We start from the raw sequence: 17,058 nt of genomic DNA on the forward strand, positions 1-17,058 counted from the left end.
AGGATTAAAGGACAATTAAAAGTAAAGTTCCATTTAGATTAATGCCAACTTGAAAACACTTATTTGCATATCTCAAAAAAGTATTAAGCAGCATTTGGTCAGGAGCTCCAGCCCTGGAGTGAGCCACACCAATAGGCTAATATGAACAGGTGTCATCTTTGAACTGCTTCACCTTACCTCTCTGAACTCTGGCTTTATCATCCCAATGAAAGGAATTATAATAATAACAACTCATAGAGTTACGAGGAGTAAATGAGGTACAATATATAAACTATAGCAGAGTATTTGATATGTGTTAAATATGTATTTTTTATTTTAGCACTGAATTTCTCTAACAGAAAATTCAACATCTAGCTGTCTAATGAATCTGACATACGATTATTGAGCCCCTAACATCCACAGTGAGGAATTCAACTCAATAACAGATTAAGAACCCAAAATAAAAATGAAAAAAAAAAAAGAACCCAAAATAACCCAAAAACAAGAGTGATCACCACAAACCTCACCAATTTCAAAAATAAGTCTTAATAACAATGGACACTGTACCCCATATAATATTTACCTGAGGTTCAATATATATGGCAAACTCAAGTTAGTATAAAATTTTCTTAATAAATCTATGATTCCTCTAATCAGAAAAAAAAATCTACTCTTTTATTAACTTACATGTATTATTTGTTTCAGGGGTACAGGTCTGTGAATCATCAGTCTTACACAATTCACAGCACTCACCATAGCACACACCCTCCCCAATGTCCATCACCCAGCCACCCTATCTTTCCCCCCTCAAAATCTACTGGGGTTTTTTTTTTTAAGATTTTATTTATTTATTTCACAGACAGAGATCACAAGTAGGAAGAGAGGCAGGCAGAGAAAATCTACTGTTTTTAAGAGAACAATTTTCATGTTTAATTATCTGTCTCCCCTACACTCAAATGACAACTTCCCGAGGACAGAAACTTTATGTGTCGTGTTCACCATTCTCTCCTGGTGTCTCCAGCACCTAGAAATGTGTCTAGCATAAAACTGATGCTCAATAAATGTTTGACTAAATGAATTGTGAACATAAGCAGAATTGGTCCAAAGATTCCCTGGAGAGTCTGAATATAGGTATGTAAGGCAATCCATAGTCACTAATGTTCTAAAGCAAGGTTTGGCAAATTTTTCTACAAAAAGCCAGAGTGTAAATATTTTAAGTTCTGTTGGCCATATAGTGTCTGTCATAACTACCCAACTCTGCCTCTATGGCGTAAAAGCAGCCACAGACAATACATGCAGGGATGAGCACAGCTGTGTTCCAGGAAAACTTAAGTGAAAAAACAGACAGCATGCTGGATTTGGCTCATGGGCTGCAGTGTACTCAAATTTGTACGAAAGGATATTCAAGTGGCCCGAAATAACAGTCCTTCATTAAAGTTAGGAAAGAAATACTATCTACATTATTTAATGGGAAAATCAATAGAACCAATATAAACATAATGTCTATACATAAGAAACTTATGAATAAACTATTCAATAACTAAACTTTGCCTAAATTACTTAAATATTTCCTTTGAATCTAAATTAGGAAGATTTCATATCATTTTAGAAACTGTCAGGACTATACAGCTTTATGCAGCAAATGTCCAAATGCTACAACAGATACGAATTAGTCAAATCAAGAGAAATAATCAACTTACTATACTAAGAACTAAAAATATAAATTAAGAACCAGCATTTGCCCAAACAGCAGTTTACCATATTCCAAGTGTCACACATGTACATAAAATCATAAAACTAGGAGCACCTGGGCGGCTTATTCAAGGTTAAGCATTAGGCTCTTGGTTTTGGCTCAGGTCATGATCTCAGGGTCGTGAAACTGAGCCCCAACTCTGAGCTCAGCACAGAGTCTGCTTGAGATTCTCTCCCTCTGCCCCTCCCCAACCCCTAGCATGCTCTCTTGTTCTCTCTCTAAAACAAATAGTCTTTTAAAAATCATAAAATTAAAAATATATATTTAAAATATTCTTCAATATTCCAAGTTCTCCACTACAAATATTCCTTCTAAGGAGCAGAGCTCATTTCTTTTTGCATAGGAAGAAGCCATTTTGGTATTGTTGTAAAAATCCTCTTTACAAAGAGTACATAAAATAAAGAGCTTAATTAGTTCATAATAATCTTCAAATCTGGCATACCAAACATTTTTCTAAATCTGGAATAGGTACTTCGGGCTCTCTGCTTAGCAGGGAGCCTGCTTCCCCCTCTCGCTCTGCCTGCCTCTCTGCCTGTGATCTCTGTCTGTCAAATAAATAAATAAAATCTTTAAAAAAAGGGGTGGGGCACCTGGGTGGCTCAGTGGGTTAAGCCTCTGCCTTCAGCTCGGGTCACAATCTCAGGGTCCTGGGATCGAGCCCCACATCGGGCTCTCTGCTCAGCGGGGAGCCTGCTTCCCCCTCTCTCTCTGCCTGCCTCTCTGCCTACTTGTGATCTCTGTCTGTCAAATAAATAAATAAAATCTTAAAAAATAAAAAAAAAATAAATCTGGAATAGGTACAGTTAAATGACTACAGTAGGAAAGAAAATCCGCTAAAACCAATCACCTCATTTTTATTTTTTTTTTAAAGATTTTATTTATTTATTTGACAGAGATCACAAGTAGGCAGAGAGGCAAGCAGAGAGAGAAGAGGAAGCATCCTTCCTGCAGAGCAGACAGCCCCATGTGGGGCTCGATCCCAGGACCCTGGGATCATGACCTGAGCCAAAGACAGAGGCTTTAACCCACTGAGCCACCCAGGTGCCCCAATCACTTCATTTTTAATATTACTAGTTGTATTTACTTATATGAGCTATTACACTAACAGTATCTGAAAGACAGATAGCTCAACTACACACACGTCATTCCAATCACATCCATCCAACTTCATCCTCCAAAAGAACCCCCCTAACAGTTATATTAACATTCGAAGTGTATCTTTCCCAGCTTGCTAAGGTTAACCAAATATACCTATATATATATATATATATATGTACATATATATACATGTACATATATATGTACATATATATACATATACATATATATATACACACACATATATATACACACAGAGGACCAAAACTATAAATGCTATTATTCTTGTGGGATAAATACACAGAATCTGTAGATCAAAGAGTGCTGTATATTTAAATATGTAAGGAAGACTGGCAAAGCAGTCATATATTTATTACCTATTTGTATTTATTCTTCTGTAGTATGTCATATACTAGGTCCAAAATTTGAGTTTTACCTTCCTTTTTGTTGCTAAGTAAATAATTATTAACCTTCTATGTTTTAGAAGTGTGACAGATAACATCTCCCAATAGGTTTGGCAGTCTGCTACTTGCCTCTGGCTTGGTTTTTGGTGTCTTCTGCAACACAAAGTTTTTGTTCTTATTTTTGTCTTTTCACTTTTAACCTAAATGCACCTGTCAATTTTCCCCTGATGGTTCCAGGCTCCCTCTCATCATAAGAAAGCCTCCCAGAAGTAATATAAATATTGTTCACATATTTTCTTCAAATGCCTTAATAGTTTTAATTTCTACATTAAGATTATTAATTCAATAAAAATTTAAGAATATGGTATGAGGTAGTGCTCTAACTCTGTTTTCTTTCAAATGGAAAGTTAATTTTCCCAACATCATTTATAATAATAATTCATCCTCTCCCTATAAATTTGAACCGATAATTTTTAATATATTAACTATATGTTAATTTGATCTGTTTCTGGATGTTTCATTCATTTTTTACTCGTCGAACTTACCTATTCCTAACATGCTAGAATTATCAATTACTAAAAGTAGGAACCAGGCTCAGATTGTGATATAAAAAGGTTCTCTAAAGGAACAGGTATTCCTGTTATTCAAACTGTCCTTGAGCATATAAGGAAAAATCTAATTTATTGCATACAACACCCACATAGTCAAGGTTAAAATCTGACATAGATGGCACACATGGAGGAAAATAATAACCACACTTATGAATACAGACGCAAATGTTCTAAACTAAGTATCAGCAGCTCTGATCTAACAGAGCTTAAAAATAATAAGCCATCAAGACAAATCAGACTTACTCTAGGAACCCAAGCATGGTACATTAGGAAATCTACCAACATCACTAATTACACTGACACATAAAAATGCAGGAGTATTTCTTTTTTTCCTTTTCTTCTTTTTAGCCCCACCCCACCCCACTGCTTGCTGATGCCCTCCCCTGCCTGCATCCCTATCTACCCCTTTGCAGGGCTATATCTATACTAAAAAATTCATCAAAGAATTCAATAGCTATTCCTGAAGGAAAAATAAGAAAAAGAAAAAAGAAAACATCCTAAACATGGTTAAGAGTATCAAAACTGAATACCATTTTAATGCTGAAATACTAATAGAATCCCTATTAAAATCGGGAATAAGATAGAGCTGTCAATTTTATCCATTTTTAAAATTACAGGGTCTAGGGCGCCTGGGTGGCTCAGTTGTTAAGCGTCTGCCTTCAGCTTGGGTCATGATCCCAGGGTCCTGGGATCAAGTCCTGCATTGGGCTCCAGGCTCAGGGGGAAGCCTGCTTCTCCCGCTCCTACTCCCCCTGCTTGTGTTCCCTCTCTCACTGTGTCTATGTCAAATAAATAAATAAAATCTTTAAAAAAAATTACAGGGTCTAGTTCATGAAATAAAATTTTTTTTTTAAAGATTTTATTTATTCATTTGACAGACAGAGATCACAAGTAGGCAGAGAGAGGCAGGCAGAGAGAGAGAGGAGGAAGCAGGCTCCCCGCAGAGCAGAGAGCCCGATGTGGGGCTCGATCCCAGGACCCCGGGATCATGACCTGAGCCGAAGGCAGAGGCTTTAACCCACTGAGCCACCCAGGTGCCCCATGAAATAAAATTTTTTAAGGGCAATAAATGGAGCAAAAAAGTAAGAACTGCAGTAATTTTGTTGATATGACTGTACAGCTAGATAATCTGAGAAACTTAAAAACTATTAGAATTACTTAGATAATTTAGCAGGGCTGCGGAAATTAAACAAAATAACTAGTACTTAAGTAAAATTTAAGTTACAGTCAAATTAACAGAATGTCAGTTCAACATTTATCATCTGCGTTGAGTGGTCATGTGGAAAATATTCAGAGTACAAAATTAAATGCAAACCAAATGATTTGGGGACTACTTCAATCTTTTTCAGCATGTGCTACTTTTCATGACTCCATGTTGGAGGGTTAGTAGATGGGAGAAGAAGCGTACTACAGAGTAGAAGGATTTAAAAATTTAAAAGCTCCATTTGCAACCCAGCACAGGTCTTAGCCCAGAAATTATGACTTGTCCTAGAGCCTAGGAGGCTAAGGGAACAGAAATGACTGGAAGCCAAGAGAAGAGAAGAGAAGCTCTGAAGGCCTATGCCCAAATATTTTCACTTGTGAATCACTAAGGGACAAGCAGAAAATTTTAGCCCAGGCCTAAGAAACTCAGGATAACATCCAAGGGCTAGTATCTGGAAACCCAGAAAATAAACTAGAACTAGTTCGACCATTCACCACTCCCCATTTCCTTCCTGCAAACTGAGGAATTACTACACTTAATGAGAAATGTTACTGATAAAAATGTTACATATGTAATGGTGGGTGGTGGAGGTTTGAAAACCACTATACTGGAATAAAATTCTTACCAGGAAATCTTGGGTTTATATATGAAAATTCTCCAGTTCACATCTCTCACCATATATAACATATAACCTACTTTTCCCAAGAGGTCACTCTGATCCTACGAAATTCCAAACTCGAATTAAATAAGGAGTATTTGGTATATAACATATGTGATCCAAATCTTGAGATTGCCTCTGTGACCACTATCCTGAATATGAGAAGCAGTGAGAGCAGTAACATTCAACTCTAGCACGTATTCAGTTGTGCTCAGGGTACAATGGCAGAGTAGTGTGACTGAACTAATCATACCAAATAAAACCAGTATAAATTTTGGACAAAATATTAAAAAACAACGATTTGAAGGCATTGCAGAGTGATGAAAAGGCAGAACTGGAAAAATTAAGTATAAGCTGTGGGATTTGTAAATGTGTAGCTTCCCCCTCCCCATCCACCCAGGGCATCTCCCAATACACAGGTGGCAGAAAGCAGCCTTATTGGTTTAACCGGCCAGAGCACAGACTCTGAGGCTTGGTAGATCGGGTAGAAAGTTAGGAAGCCTCAGAGGCCATGAGCCAAAATTTATATTTAAAACTGACCCAAGTCCTTCACTGGCTGCTGAGCCACATGTGGAAAGACAAGCAGCAGATGGAAGCTGCTAGGACTAAGCGGAGGCTTTGGCTGGTGACGGCAGCAGGGAAGAGCGGGCAGGGTCCGAATTAGTGCCTATTAGAAGAAGATTGCCTAGTAGGCCAAATTAATCACTATTAAAACAAAAATATTTCCTCAGAGGAACATAAAATAAAAAATCTCTATATCATTCATAATATCCAATATCCCATAGAAAGTTACTAAACTTGAGAATAAACAGAAAATGTGGCCCATATAAAAGAAAACAGGGGTGCCTGGGTGGCTCAGTGGGTTAAGCCTCTGCCTTCAGCTCAGGAAATGATCTCGGGGTCCTGGGATCGAGCCCCGCATTGGGCTCTCTGCTCAGCAGGGAGCCTGCTTCCCAACCGCTCCCCCCAGCCCGCCTGCTGCTCTGCCTACTTGTGATCTCTATCAAATAACTAAATAAAATCTTAAAAAAAAAAAAGAAAAGAAAACAAGCAGTCAATAGAAACTACACCCAAGATGGCTACAAAGTTGCAAATAAAAGACTACAACAATGCAGTGAACATTATAATCTTCAATCAATGGGAATGCCCAGCAGCTGGCATAAATCGCCGTGGTATCTGCCATGACAGTGAGCTGTACTGGGACAAAGGTCCTCTTTTTTGACTCCTCCAGCACATAATCATGTGTGCCTGGCAGTTTTTTATTTAATTAAATTAATTTAGAAAGCTCTTACTGTGCTGACCTTTTATCACTGACATGACACCAACAGGTATGTTTGAAAATCTACATTACTAGAAGTCCAGCACATAAATCAAAAGGTAATTAGCAGGATGGTGTATGATAAATGAAATAACGTAACTGCTTATGTTTTAAGTTAGACTTCATGTACACATCTGAAGAAATGTTAGGCTAAGTGATACTAGGCTAAGTGATACACTTATGGAACCACTAGTCTATCTCCATTTCTTCAGAAAAACTTCCAAATTCTGCTTAATGTTTTCAAAAAAAACCTACCCCCCTTGCTGACTGTTGCTGAAAGGTTTTGATCACTGAGTTTTTCTGTTAACATCCATGCTGGAAGGATTCTTCTCCTCTGCGAAGGATTTGACTGTTGCTTACTGTGGTCTCTACATTCACCTAGGAAACACTAAAAAGACATCTGTATCTTAATTATTAAAAATAATCATGCAACCTTAATGAAATTGTAAAATTATTTACTTTGCGGGAAACTACCATTAAAAAAACCTATCTGGGGGCACCTGGGTGGCTCAATGTGTTAAAGTCTCTGCCTTCGGCTCAGGTCACGATCCCAGGGTCCTGGGATCGAGTCCCGCATCGCGCTCTCTGCTCAGCGGGGAGCCTGCTTCCTCCTCTCTCTCTCTCTGCCTGCCTCTCTGACTACTTGTGATCTCTGTCTGTCAAACAAATAAATAAAAATCTTAAAAAAAATAAAACAAAAACAATAACAGCCTATCTGCAAGTATGGGCTGAATTACTCAAATTTCTCAAAGAAAGAAATTCATTATCTCTATTAGGTGACATGGTAAACTAGTGTGATATTCTGTACAGCTTAACCTAAAAACAGCTATGCTGGTAATATTGTCATGATATACTTAATTTCAGTTGTCTTTTCTCTCCTTGAAATAAGGAGTATGTTACAAATGGATGAGATCTTAAATTTCTCACCTCACTATTTGCAGAAGTAGTTTGGGTCTTAGCTATTTCTGTGCTTCCTTCCAGCTGTGGGGCACCAGTTGTCTCATCAGGCGAGTTAACAGAGAAAGATTTTGGTGTTTCATTCAGTATATCATCTTCATCAAGCATCTGACTATTTCTATAAAATAAAATAAAAAATCATTTAAAACACTTCTATTATACCATGTCATTATAAATGTGATTCTCCTAAGTACATCTAACTAATGTATTATGCTCCTTCTCTTGGCCTTAGCAAGACAGATGATGAAAAAAGCAGATGATAGCATAGAATAAAATACATAGACTAAAATATGTTCTTCAAAAATACATTTATCTTTCCAAATGATCGGCCTAGAAATCATTAGCTATTTATGAGATGGATAGTAGCTACCTCTCTTAAGGCTTAAGAGCTCTGTCCTTACTCAGTTATTTGTCCAGATAGCCCGTAAGAGTTAAGATGGCCACCCAGCACCCCAAGAGAAATGCAAACTGTGAGAATAACAGATAAGCTCATATGGCTTTTGAAGAAAAAAATAAGATCCTGATGTCATGTTCACACGTAGCTGCTACTGGAGTTCTGGCCTGTATAGCCATTTGTGAAATTTCCCCAAACCTGTAGTCCAATCGGGAGCTAATTCTTCTGACACAGGAACATCCATGGTCACATGTGGAACACACTAGCAGAACCAGCTACCTCACACTTGGCTGCAAAGTGCAGTAAGACCATCCAAAGTTGACGGATTATTATTCGTTATTGATACATAAAGATAAGCCAACAAATGTTTTTTAAACATTTGATAATATAGATGGAAATACTATTCAGAAATAAGAAGGAATAATCCACTGATACACAACAACATGGATGAATCTCAAAGAAGCCAAACTCAGAAGGCTACAAATCATGTAATTCCATTTAAACTACATTCTGTGCTTTTGGTTTTCTAAGAAACCATTGCCTAATCCAAAGTCACAAAGATTTATACCTGTATTTTTTCCTAATTTCACAGTTTTAGCTCTAATATTTAGGTCTCTGATCCATTTTAAGTCCATTTTTATATGGTGTGAGGTAGAAGTCTAACTTATATTCTTTTACAAGTGGATACCCAGTTGTCCCAACACCATTTGTTGAAAAGACTACTGTTTCTCCCATTTAATTGTCCTGACAATCTCGTCAAAAATCAGTTGTTCATACTGTAGGGGCTTTATTTCTGGACCCTTGATTCTATTTCACTGATCTATAGTCTTTCTTTACGCTAGTACCATACTATCTCCATTACTGTAGCTTTGTAGTAGGTTTTGAAATTGGGAAGTGTGAATCCTCCAACTCTTTTTTTTTTCAACGTTTAGGAACTGTTTATTTTCCATCAACCTTACTTCCATTTTGTTTGCCTTGGTGGAAGAGCACCTTAAGACCACTCAGTGGTTGTTCCCACCTATTCAGTGGCCTGAGAAGTGGGAGCTGCAGACAATCTTCACTGGCAGGCTGACGCTCCAGTCTTCAGCAGGAAACTGCTGAACAGACACAGAGGGCACCTGCACACCTCCAGTCTGCAACTTCACACTGAGTAGCAGTGAACTCAGAAGCTGGAGCACTCGTTCACCCTGAAATCCCTCATTGGTCATAGCCTTTCCAGCAACAGCCTGCTATGCATTTTCAACCTCTTGAGAAGCAGAGCTCAGGCATGACCTCCCAAGGGTATTCACAAGAAATGGTACCAGGTATGCACAGAACTTCCCGTGCCAGCATTCACCACATCAGACCCACTATTGAGCTCCCTTGTTGCAAGGGATGGCAATGTCCACATAGAGGAGAGTCTGCCTTACTCAGAGCGGTGGTAGGAAGGGAGGTTAACGTGAGATGGCTTTCTGAGAATGCAGCCCTTGGATCAGTGACCACCAGAAGTTGCCTGGATCTGGTTAGTGAAGGTTTCTGGAGTGAAGCAGCCAGCAACAGGAGTGGCTCCAGTTGCAGCAGCAAACTTCAGCACAGCTCGCTGGGCAGTATTCCTGGATGATATGACACTGACATCAACTGGTAACAATGGCACGAGCTGCCAGCAGAAGCTTCTCCCAGGTTCTCTTCAGATTTATGATGTAGATGCCATCACTTTTCCTTTTCAGATATACTGTTCCATTTGGAAGTCAAGGGTGGTGCCAACAAAGTGGGTTCCTGCTGCAAGGAATTTGAGGACATCCTCCTCCTTCATTGCAGGACATCAGGGGCTCCAGACATTGTGAAAGTTTCCCTTTCATTTAGAACAGGAATCCCTCAATCCAGCAGGAAGTTTGTTCCGATGGTTTTGGGGGGTGGTAGGTACCCCACAGGGCATTCATGCAGAATGCCATAGGGACCCCCTCCCCCGGGTAGTGCAAAAAACTCTTCTTCTTTTTAAAGACTGTTTTAGCAATTAAGTTATTCTTTGGGAATTATGCTTTGGGATTAATTCGCTCCTGTCTGCCTATCTTCTTAAAGTAGAAACACAGATCACTGGGTTTACAGCTTTCTTCTAATACAGGCATTTAATATAAATTTCCCTCTAAGAACTACTTTAGGTTCCTCTCACAAATTTTTATTTTGTTTTCAGTATTATTTTTTTCAAAATGTTTTCTAATTCCCCTTGTGATTCTCTTTGACCTAACAGTTATTTAGAAGTGTGCTGTTTAATTCTAAATTTGGGGAGATTTTCTATTTTACCGTTATTGATTTTTTTTTAAGTAACCTCTATGCCCAACATGGGGCTCGAACTCATGACCCCAAGATCAAGAACTGCATGCTCTACCAACTGAGCCAGCCAGGCACCCCTATTGTTACTGATTTTTTAATTTAATACTATTGTAATCACAGAACACATTCCGTACACTTTTGTCCATCTACTTCTGTTAGTCCAGTTTATGTAGACTATAATTTAAAAGCTGATGGCACCTGGGTGGCTCAGTTGGTTAAGCGTCTGCCTTTGGCTCAGGTCATGATTCCAGGTCCCGGGATCGAGTCCTGCATCAGGCTCCTTGCTCAGCGGGGAGTCTGCTTCTCCCTCCGCCCCTCCCCCTGCTCCTTCTCTCTCTCTCTCTCTCTCTCTCTCTCTCTCTCACACACACACATATTCTCTCTTGAATAAGTAAATGAAATCTTTAAAAACAAATTAAAAGCCGAAACAGTGGCAAATAATCTGCTAATGACTGCCTCAACAAAACTAGTGTATTAATATTAACTTTACATTAGATGTTTACTATAATACCTCATTTCCTCAGTTTTCCAATTCTATATTTTCTGTTATTTTTATGAGGAGTTATACTAAGCCAGAGGGATTAACACCTTAATAAAATTTAAAAAGCTAAAAGAAAATATTAAGAAAATGTAGTTGGTTTCAAATTACCTATCCTGGTTACTATTAGATGGAAAATACATTCTGAACACAATGGTAAGAGACACCACATATGCGAGCAATCACTATTGAGGTGTAGGTTTCCAATGTCAAATGTTTCCTAGAGAGACACACACGGACACATATACCATACATACCCCATGTAATTCCTATACTGCAACATAGTTTAATCCTAGAATGGTTTCTACTGAAGCATTTGTGGATGGCTGAGGAATTAGGTTACAATTACCATTTTTAAAAATTCTTCTATTTAAGAAAAATTTCTTTTAAGATTGTATTGATTTATTTGACACAGAGAAAGCACAAGCAGAGGGAGCGGCAGAGGGAGAGGGAGAAGCAGGCTCCCCACTGAGCAAGAAGTCGGACATTAGGCTGGATCCTAGGACCTGAAACAAAGGCAGACACTTAAACAACTGAGCCACCCCTAGGTTACAATTACTATTACTCGATCTAATTTCATCAGGCAATCTTACCTTAAAGTACATTCCATTTCTGCTTCAGAGTGTGTAGAGGAAACAGAGAAAATGTATTTGTCGACTAGCAAAGAAAAACTGTCTCCAGGATTCAACCAGCGCCATAGATTTCTCTTCAAGGGTAAGAGCTGGCTCTTCTCAGAAGACTGATAAAAACATGGATTTGTGTGTATCTAACAACAACAACAAAAAAATAGGGATAAAATTGTAAATTATGAGAAAAATACAACTAACATGAACTGATCCAAAACTTGGGTATCAAAACAATTTCATTGCAAATTTAGATTAAAAGTCTAACAAATCTGGCACTTATAAGTACAATAATTATTATCTATACATAAAAGAGGAGAAGGAGCTAAAATATACCTCTCACTTCTGTAGGAACCAAAGAAAAAAGCAAAGTTATCAATTAATTCGTTAGAAGATATTTCTGCTTTAAGAGGGACCATCAGACATTAGAAAGAGAAACACAAAAAATAATTCTCAGTATGGAAACTGAGTCCCCCAACTTTCAAATCCATAATTCACTAATTCCTTGAAAATAGCTAGTTTCTTTCATATTTATTTTCTTCCAGTAAATTCTTACTATGAGTAAAAGAATGAGATATTATAGGAAGAGAGCCTTTGATCAAATCTCTCAAGCAAACAACATAGCTTGTTTGGCTTGTTTTTGCTCTTCACTGAGGAGTTTTCTAACATAGACTAATATAGAAAAGAGAGCATTAAAACAAAAGCTGCCAATAAAAAATAAGCACTGTTGCCTACATGCCCAAATTAAAAATAAAAAAAAGACAATGTTGAAAGCTATAATGAATACAATCTATCCAGTTCTGGCAATTTAATTTCATGAAGATCTGGCCATAAATTTTTCCTATGTGTATCTGCAATTGAAAACAGTTCTATTTCATTTAAATCTGTTAAAAGAAAGGAGTGAAATAAAATTTGGAGTAAAGAGCAGAAACAGAAATTTAAAAAGAAACTTTACAAATTTGTTAGGCAATCATTTTACAGGTCAGAGTTATTTTACAAATTATATATAAGACTTCATAAGAATGGACAGGCAACAGAACACCATATTTATGTAACACCATACTGCTAAAAAGAACTGTGAATGTTTGATTTTTAAAAATCAAGTTATAATTTAAACAATGTTTATAAACCTTTCCTTATGCTCTCAACCACCCCTACTTTATCTCTCAGAGTGGCTCTGGTTCATGGTTAGAGTTTTTGAGGCAGGACAAACCACCAGATTCTAAGCTTGTGTACACTGTTGGGCTTGGAAATTGTTCCGTTATTCCTCAGACTTTTAAATGAAGCCTCCCCTTCCTTGAGTGCACCACAATCATCGGGGTCAGGAATGTTGAGTAGCAGGAAGGACAAGAGTTGGGACAGAAATACCATAGCTTCTGCCTGAGCCTTGAATGTTCTACAAATGAGGTTTGCATCTAATAGGCTAAGATCAGATCATGTTCTTATTCCTAAGTATTTTAAAGATTCAGATGAATCTCTAAACAACATTAAATTAACAACAGTCCTAAATTTTCAAAGGTCAAGATGTTAAATACAACAGCATAATATTCTAAGGGTAGAAATAGTAAAATGCTTTTTAAAAAAGGAAACTAATTACATTCCTTTAATAAGGCATCACAAACCCAAAGCCAAAGAAACATTCATTTTCAGTATTTTTTACTCAGTTAATTACTTAACATTTAAATTTTAAGCGGTAAAATATTTGGTATTTAGCAAATCCAAAGAGAAAGTGAACCAACGTATGTGGTCCATGATCATCTTTTTCTTTTCCTAAAATTGTTCATACAAGGGATTCCAGAACCAAGAGCAAAAATGACATTCCTATAACTAACCTAATACTTGATCCTATAATTTATTTATTTTTTTAATTATGATCCTATAATTTAAACCTAAATAAATATTACTCATTGAATAAGTTTTTAAAATCTATGTCAAACTACGAATGCTTCAGGGCACCTGGGTGGCTCAGTCGGTTAAACATACGACTCCTGATTTTGGCTCAGGTTGTGATCTTAGAGTTATGAAATCAGCCCCCTGCTGGGCTCCATGTTGGGTGTAGAGCCTGCTTAAGATTCTCTCTCCCTCTTTCTCTGCTTCCTGCCCCCTGTCCCTCTATAAAGAAACAAAAACAAAAGCAACTATATATACTCTTAACTAAAAAGCCACACAGACATGAAGACCAAAACAAAGGGTAGTTTTCTAAAAGTTATGAAGAAGACAAAAACTTAGCAATATTAATAAACAAAGAGGGAAAAGATACACACACACACACACACACACACAAATTCTGGAATGAAAACAATGACATAAGTACACATAAAACTTGGCAGAATACTACAAATACTTCATGGCAATGTATTTGTAAAAATGGCCAAAACTGACAATGATCTTAAAGAATATACACCAAACTGACTTAAAAACAAAAAAGTGTGTGTCTTTTTGAATTAGACCTATCTTTTAAAAATATAATCAGTAATTAAAAATCTTTCTGATCTTTTCCCAACTCAGACCTAAATGGATTTAATTTTTTTCTGAATATTCAAAGTCTTCCTAAAGACCAGAAAAAGATGGAAAGCTCTCCAATTCCTTCAGTATGGCTAAGTTAACTTTGATTCAAAAAGCAGATAAGGACAGGCAAAATACTGGCAAACCTAAATTCACAGTGAATAAAAGATATGATCCACCTATATGAGAAGCATATTTTTGGGAAGTGCCTTTTAACATATCCATAGGATTATAAGTGCAAACTTAAATATATTATGCTATAATTTTAGAAGTGGTGCAAAGGATGCATTATCCCTGAAGAAATGGAACTAAAATACAAATTAGTTTTCCATAGCTTTCTCTTGTAATTATCATAAACATTAAAGGATTGATGTGCACCACCCCAAAAAGTTCCTCTTATTTTCAATGTTTTCTTTTATTTAATTTGGAAAGCATTCTTTTATTTTCTTTCTTTCTTTCTTTGTTCTTCTCCTTCTCCTTCTCCTTCTCCTTCTTCTTCTTCAACAAAATGAGCTGTGGAAGAGCTATTGCAGTATTTTATAGCCATTTTCCAAGTATACTCATAATTTCTTAGGAAGAAAAACAATCACAACTCAGGAATTTTACTACACCAAAGAAAAAGCAGAGTCACCCAAAGATGTATATTTTGAAGATTAACACCAAGTGGCAAAAACATATCTAATCCTTTACAACTTATATGTAGTTATAGAACTACTCCCTCAATCACCCAAGAAACAAATAGTTTCTTAAAATGAAATAAAAGCATTGACAGCTATGAATTTACCCGGAGGACATAACTAACCACTAGTGATGCAGTGATTTACAGACAGCACTGTCGCTTTGCCTTTATAATACATTTTCTCCCGCTGATACCAGACAGTAGATTAAATTTAAATGACACACAAAAAAGCTAACATCATCTCCTCATGAGCTAACATTATCTCCTCATGCACTATTTCCAAGAACTGCTGAAAGCTAGAGCTTTTTTAAAAGGAAATGTTAGAGGAAAAAAAGATAAATTCATCCAATTTAAAAGTACAAATTAGTAAATGCCCTAATCGCATTCATCAATCATTGTCAAAGTTATATTTCTATTTGATTGGATTCCTAATTTGAAGGAAAGCAGAAAAATATTTAATTACTTAAACATAATTTGGAGGAGTACACAACCTACAGAAGGGATTGTAACAAAACATTTGCTCTAATTCATTTAAAGAAGTTTGCAAAAACTTTTTAAAGTAAAACTTGTCTCAAAATTTTATCACAGTTGTATACATAACCTGCTTTAGCAGATCAATTTATTTGTGACTGATTAGAGAACAGAGAATAAATGATATTTAGCACACATTAAGGTAAAATGAATGAATTATTAGTCACTCGCCTACCTCATTATTTTCAAGACCTTAACATTTCCATTCACAGTTAAGGTCAGTTTAGAATTTTTCTAAATTTCTCTAAATCGCACCTTGAAGGTACGGCTACAATAAGTGGCTGTATAAATAAGTAAAAATAAATAAATAAATATAATTTCAAGGAGAGAGGCATTTTGTTGAAACTACATTAACATAAAAAAGAAATCAAGCATTACATAAAGCAAAGGACCTATGCATACATCACCAAGTCCAAGAAGCAGTTTTCCTTCAACTGGTAAGGTATAAACAATTTGTGGAATAAAATTCAAAACCCAATTAAATATTGTTCTAAAAGCAAAATCAAATTCTAGTACAAGAATTGTACATATCCTTAAAAAAATACACTTTTTCATGCCTTCCAATGTTTGGTAGTTTGGCATTACAGAAGGAACTGCACCACACCATACTATACTCTACACTTTCTTCATGTCATAAGGATCCCATAATAATTTTTTGAAAACATAATGTTAGATACTATGTGTGGATCCACCACACAGTTTCAGAAAATGTATACTAACTTTTGATGTCCCTTTCGAGTCTTTCCCTATCCCAGTCTCTTCTCAGTTCCCTCAGAGATAATTATTATACCAATTGTTGTGTCACTTCCTTAGGCAATTTTCTTCATGGTTTTATCACCTAAGCTTATGACAGTGAATGTAATGTTTTATTTTGTAGAATTTTTAATCTTATATAAATGAAGTTATACTATATATATTCTTCCAAGGTTGCTTTTATCATTATCATGTTCCTGACTCTAATCCATATTTATGTTTTCACTATAATTTATCTTCATTGTTGTAGGATATTTCATTAAATGAATATATCACAATATATTTATCAATTCCATTGTCGATGGAAATTAATGTTGTGTCTAGTTTTTGCTATGATATAAGCAATTTTGCCCTTCAGGTTCTTGTACAAACCTATTAGTACATATGTGTGTGTAAGATCTGACTTGTAGGGAATGCATGCCTTCATCTTTAGGAAATAATGTCAAGCTACTTTCCAAAGTGGCTGCAACATTTAAGCTCCCACCCAAACTTTATAACTATTCTACTTGTTCTACATTCTCATTAACACTTCAAATTGTTAGACTTCTCATTTTTGCAATCTGTTGGGTTTTAGTATCTCACTGCAGTTTCAGTTACATTTCACTATTTAATAAGAGGGCTGAGTACCTTTTCCATGTTTACTAAACAGTCAGATTTCCAATTCTATAATGTGCCACTCAAGTCTTCAGCCCATTTTTCTACTGGATTGTTTATCTTTCTCTCACTGATTGAAGGCATTTGCT

General features: G+C 36.4%; 1 protein-coding gene across 1 annotated transcript in view; it reads right to left on the bottom strand.

Annotated features, from left to right (window-relative positions):
• Nucleotides 1–17,058, bottom strand: part of APLF (aprataxin and PNKP like factor) — a 77,548-nt gene that overhangs the window by 41,275 nt on the left and 19,215 nt on the right. Inside the window, exons 3-5 of the mRNA XM_032873749.1 lie at nucleotides 11,818–11,990; nucleotides 7,953–8,100; nucleotides 7,281–7,413 (exon numbers count right to left, since the gene is read on the bottom strand). Coding sequence (XP_032729640.1) covers nucleotides 7,281–7,413; nucleotides 7,953–8,100; nucleotides 11,818–11,990 — 454 coding nt within the window. The remainder of the gene's footprint in view (nucleotides 1–7,280; nucleotides 7,414–7,952; nucleotides 8,101–11,817; nucleotides 11,991–17,058) is intronic.

Source organism: Lontra canadensis, unplaced genomic scaffold (assembly GCF_010015895.1).
Source record: "Lontra canadensis isolate GAN:19392208 unplaced genomic scaffold, GSC_riverotter_1.0 scaffold50, whole genome shotgun sequence".
Taxonomy (NCBI): domain Eukaryota; kingdom Metazoa; phylum Chordata; class Mammalia; order Carnivora; family Mustelidae; genus Lontra; species Lontra canadensis.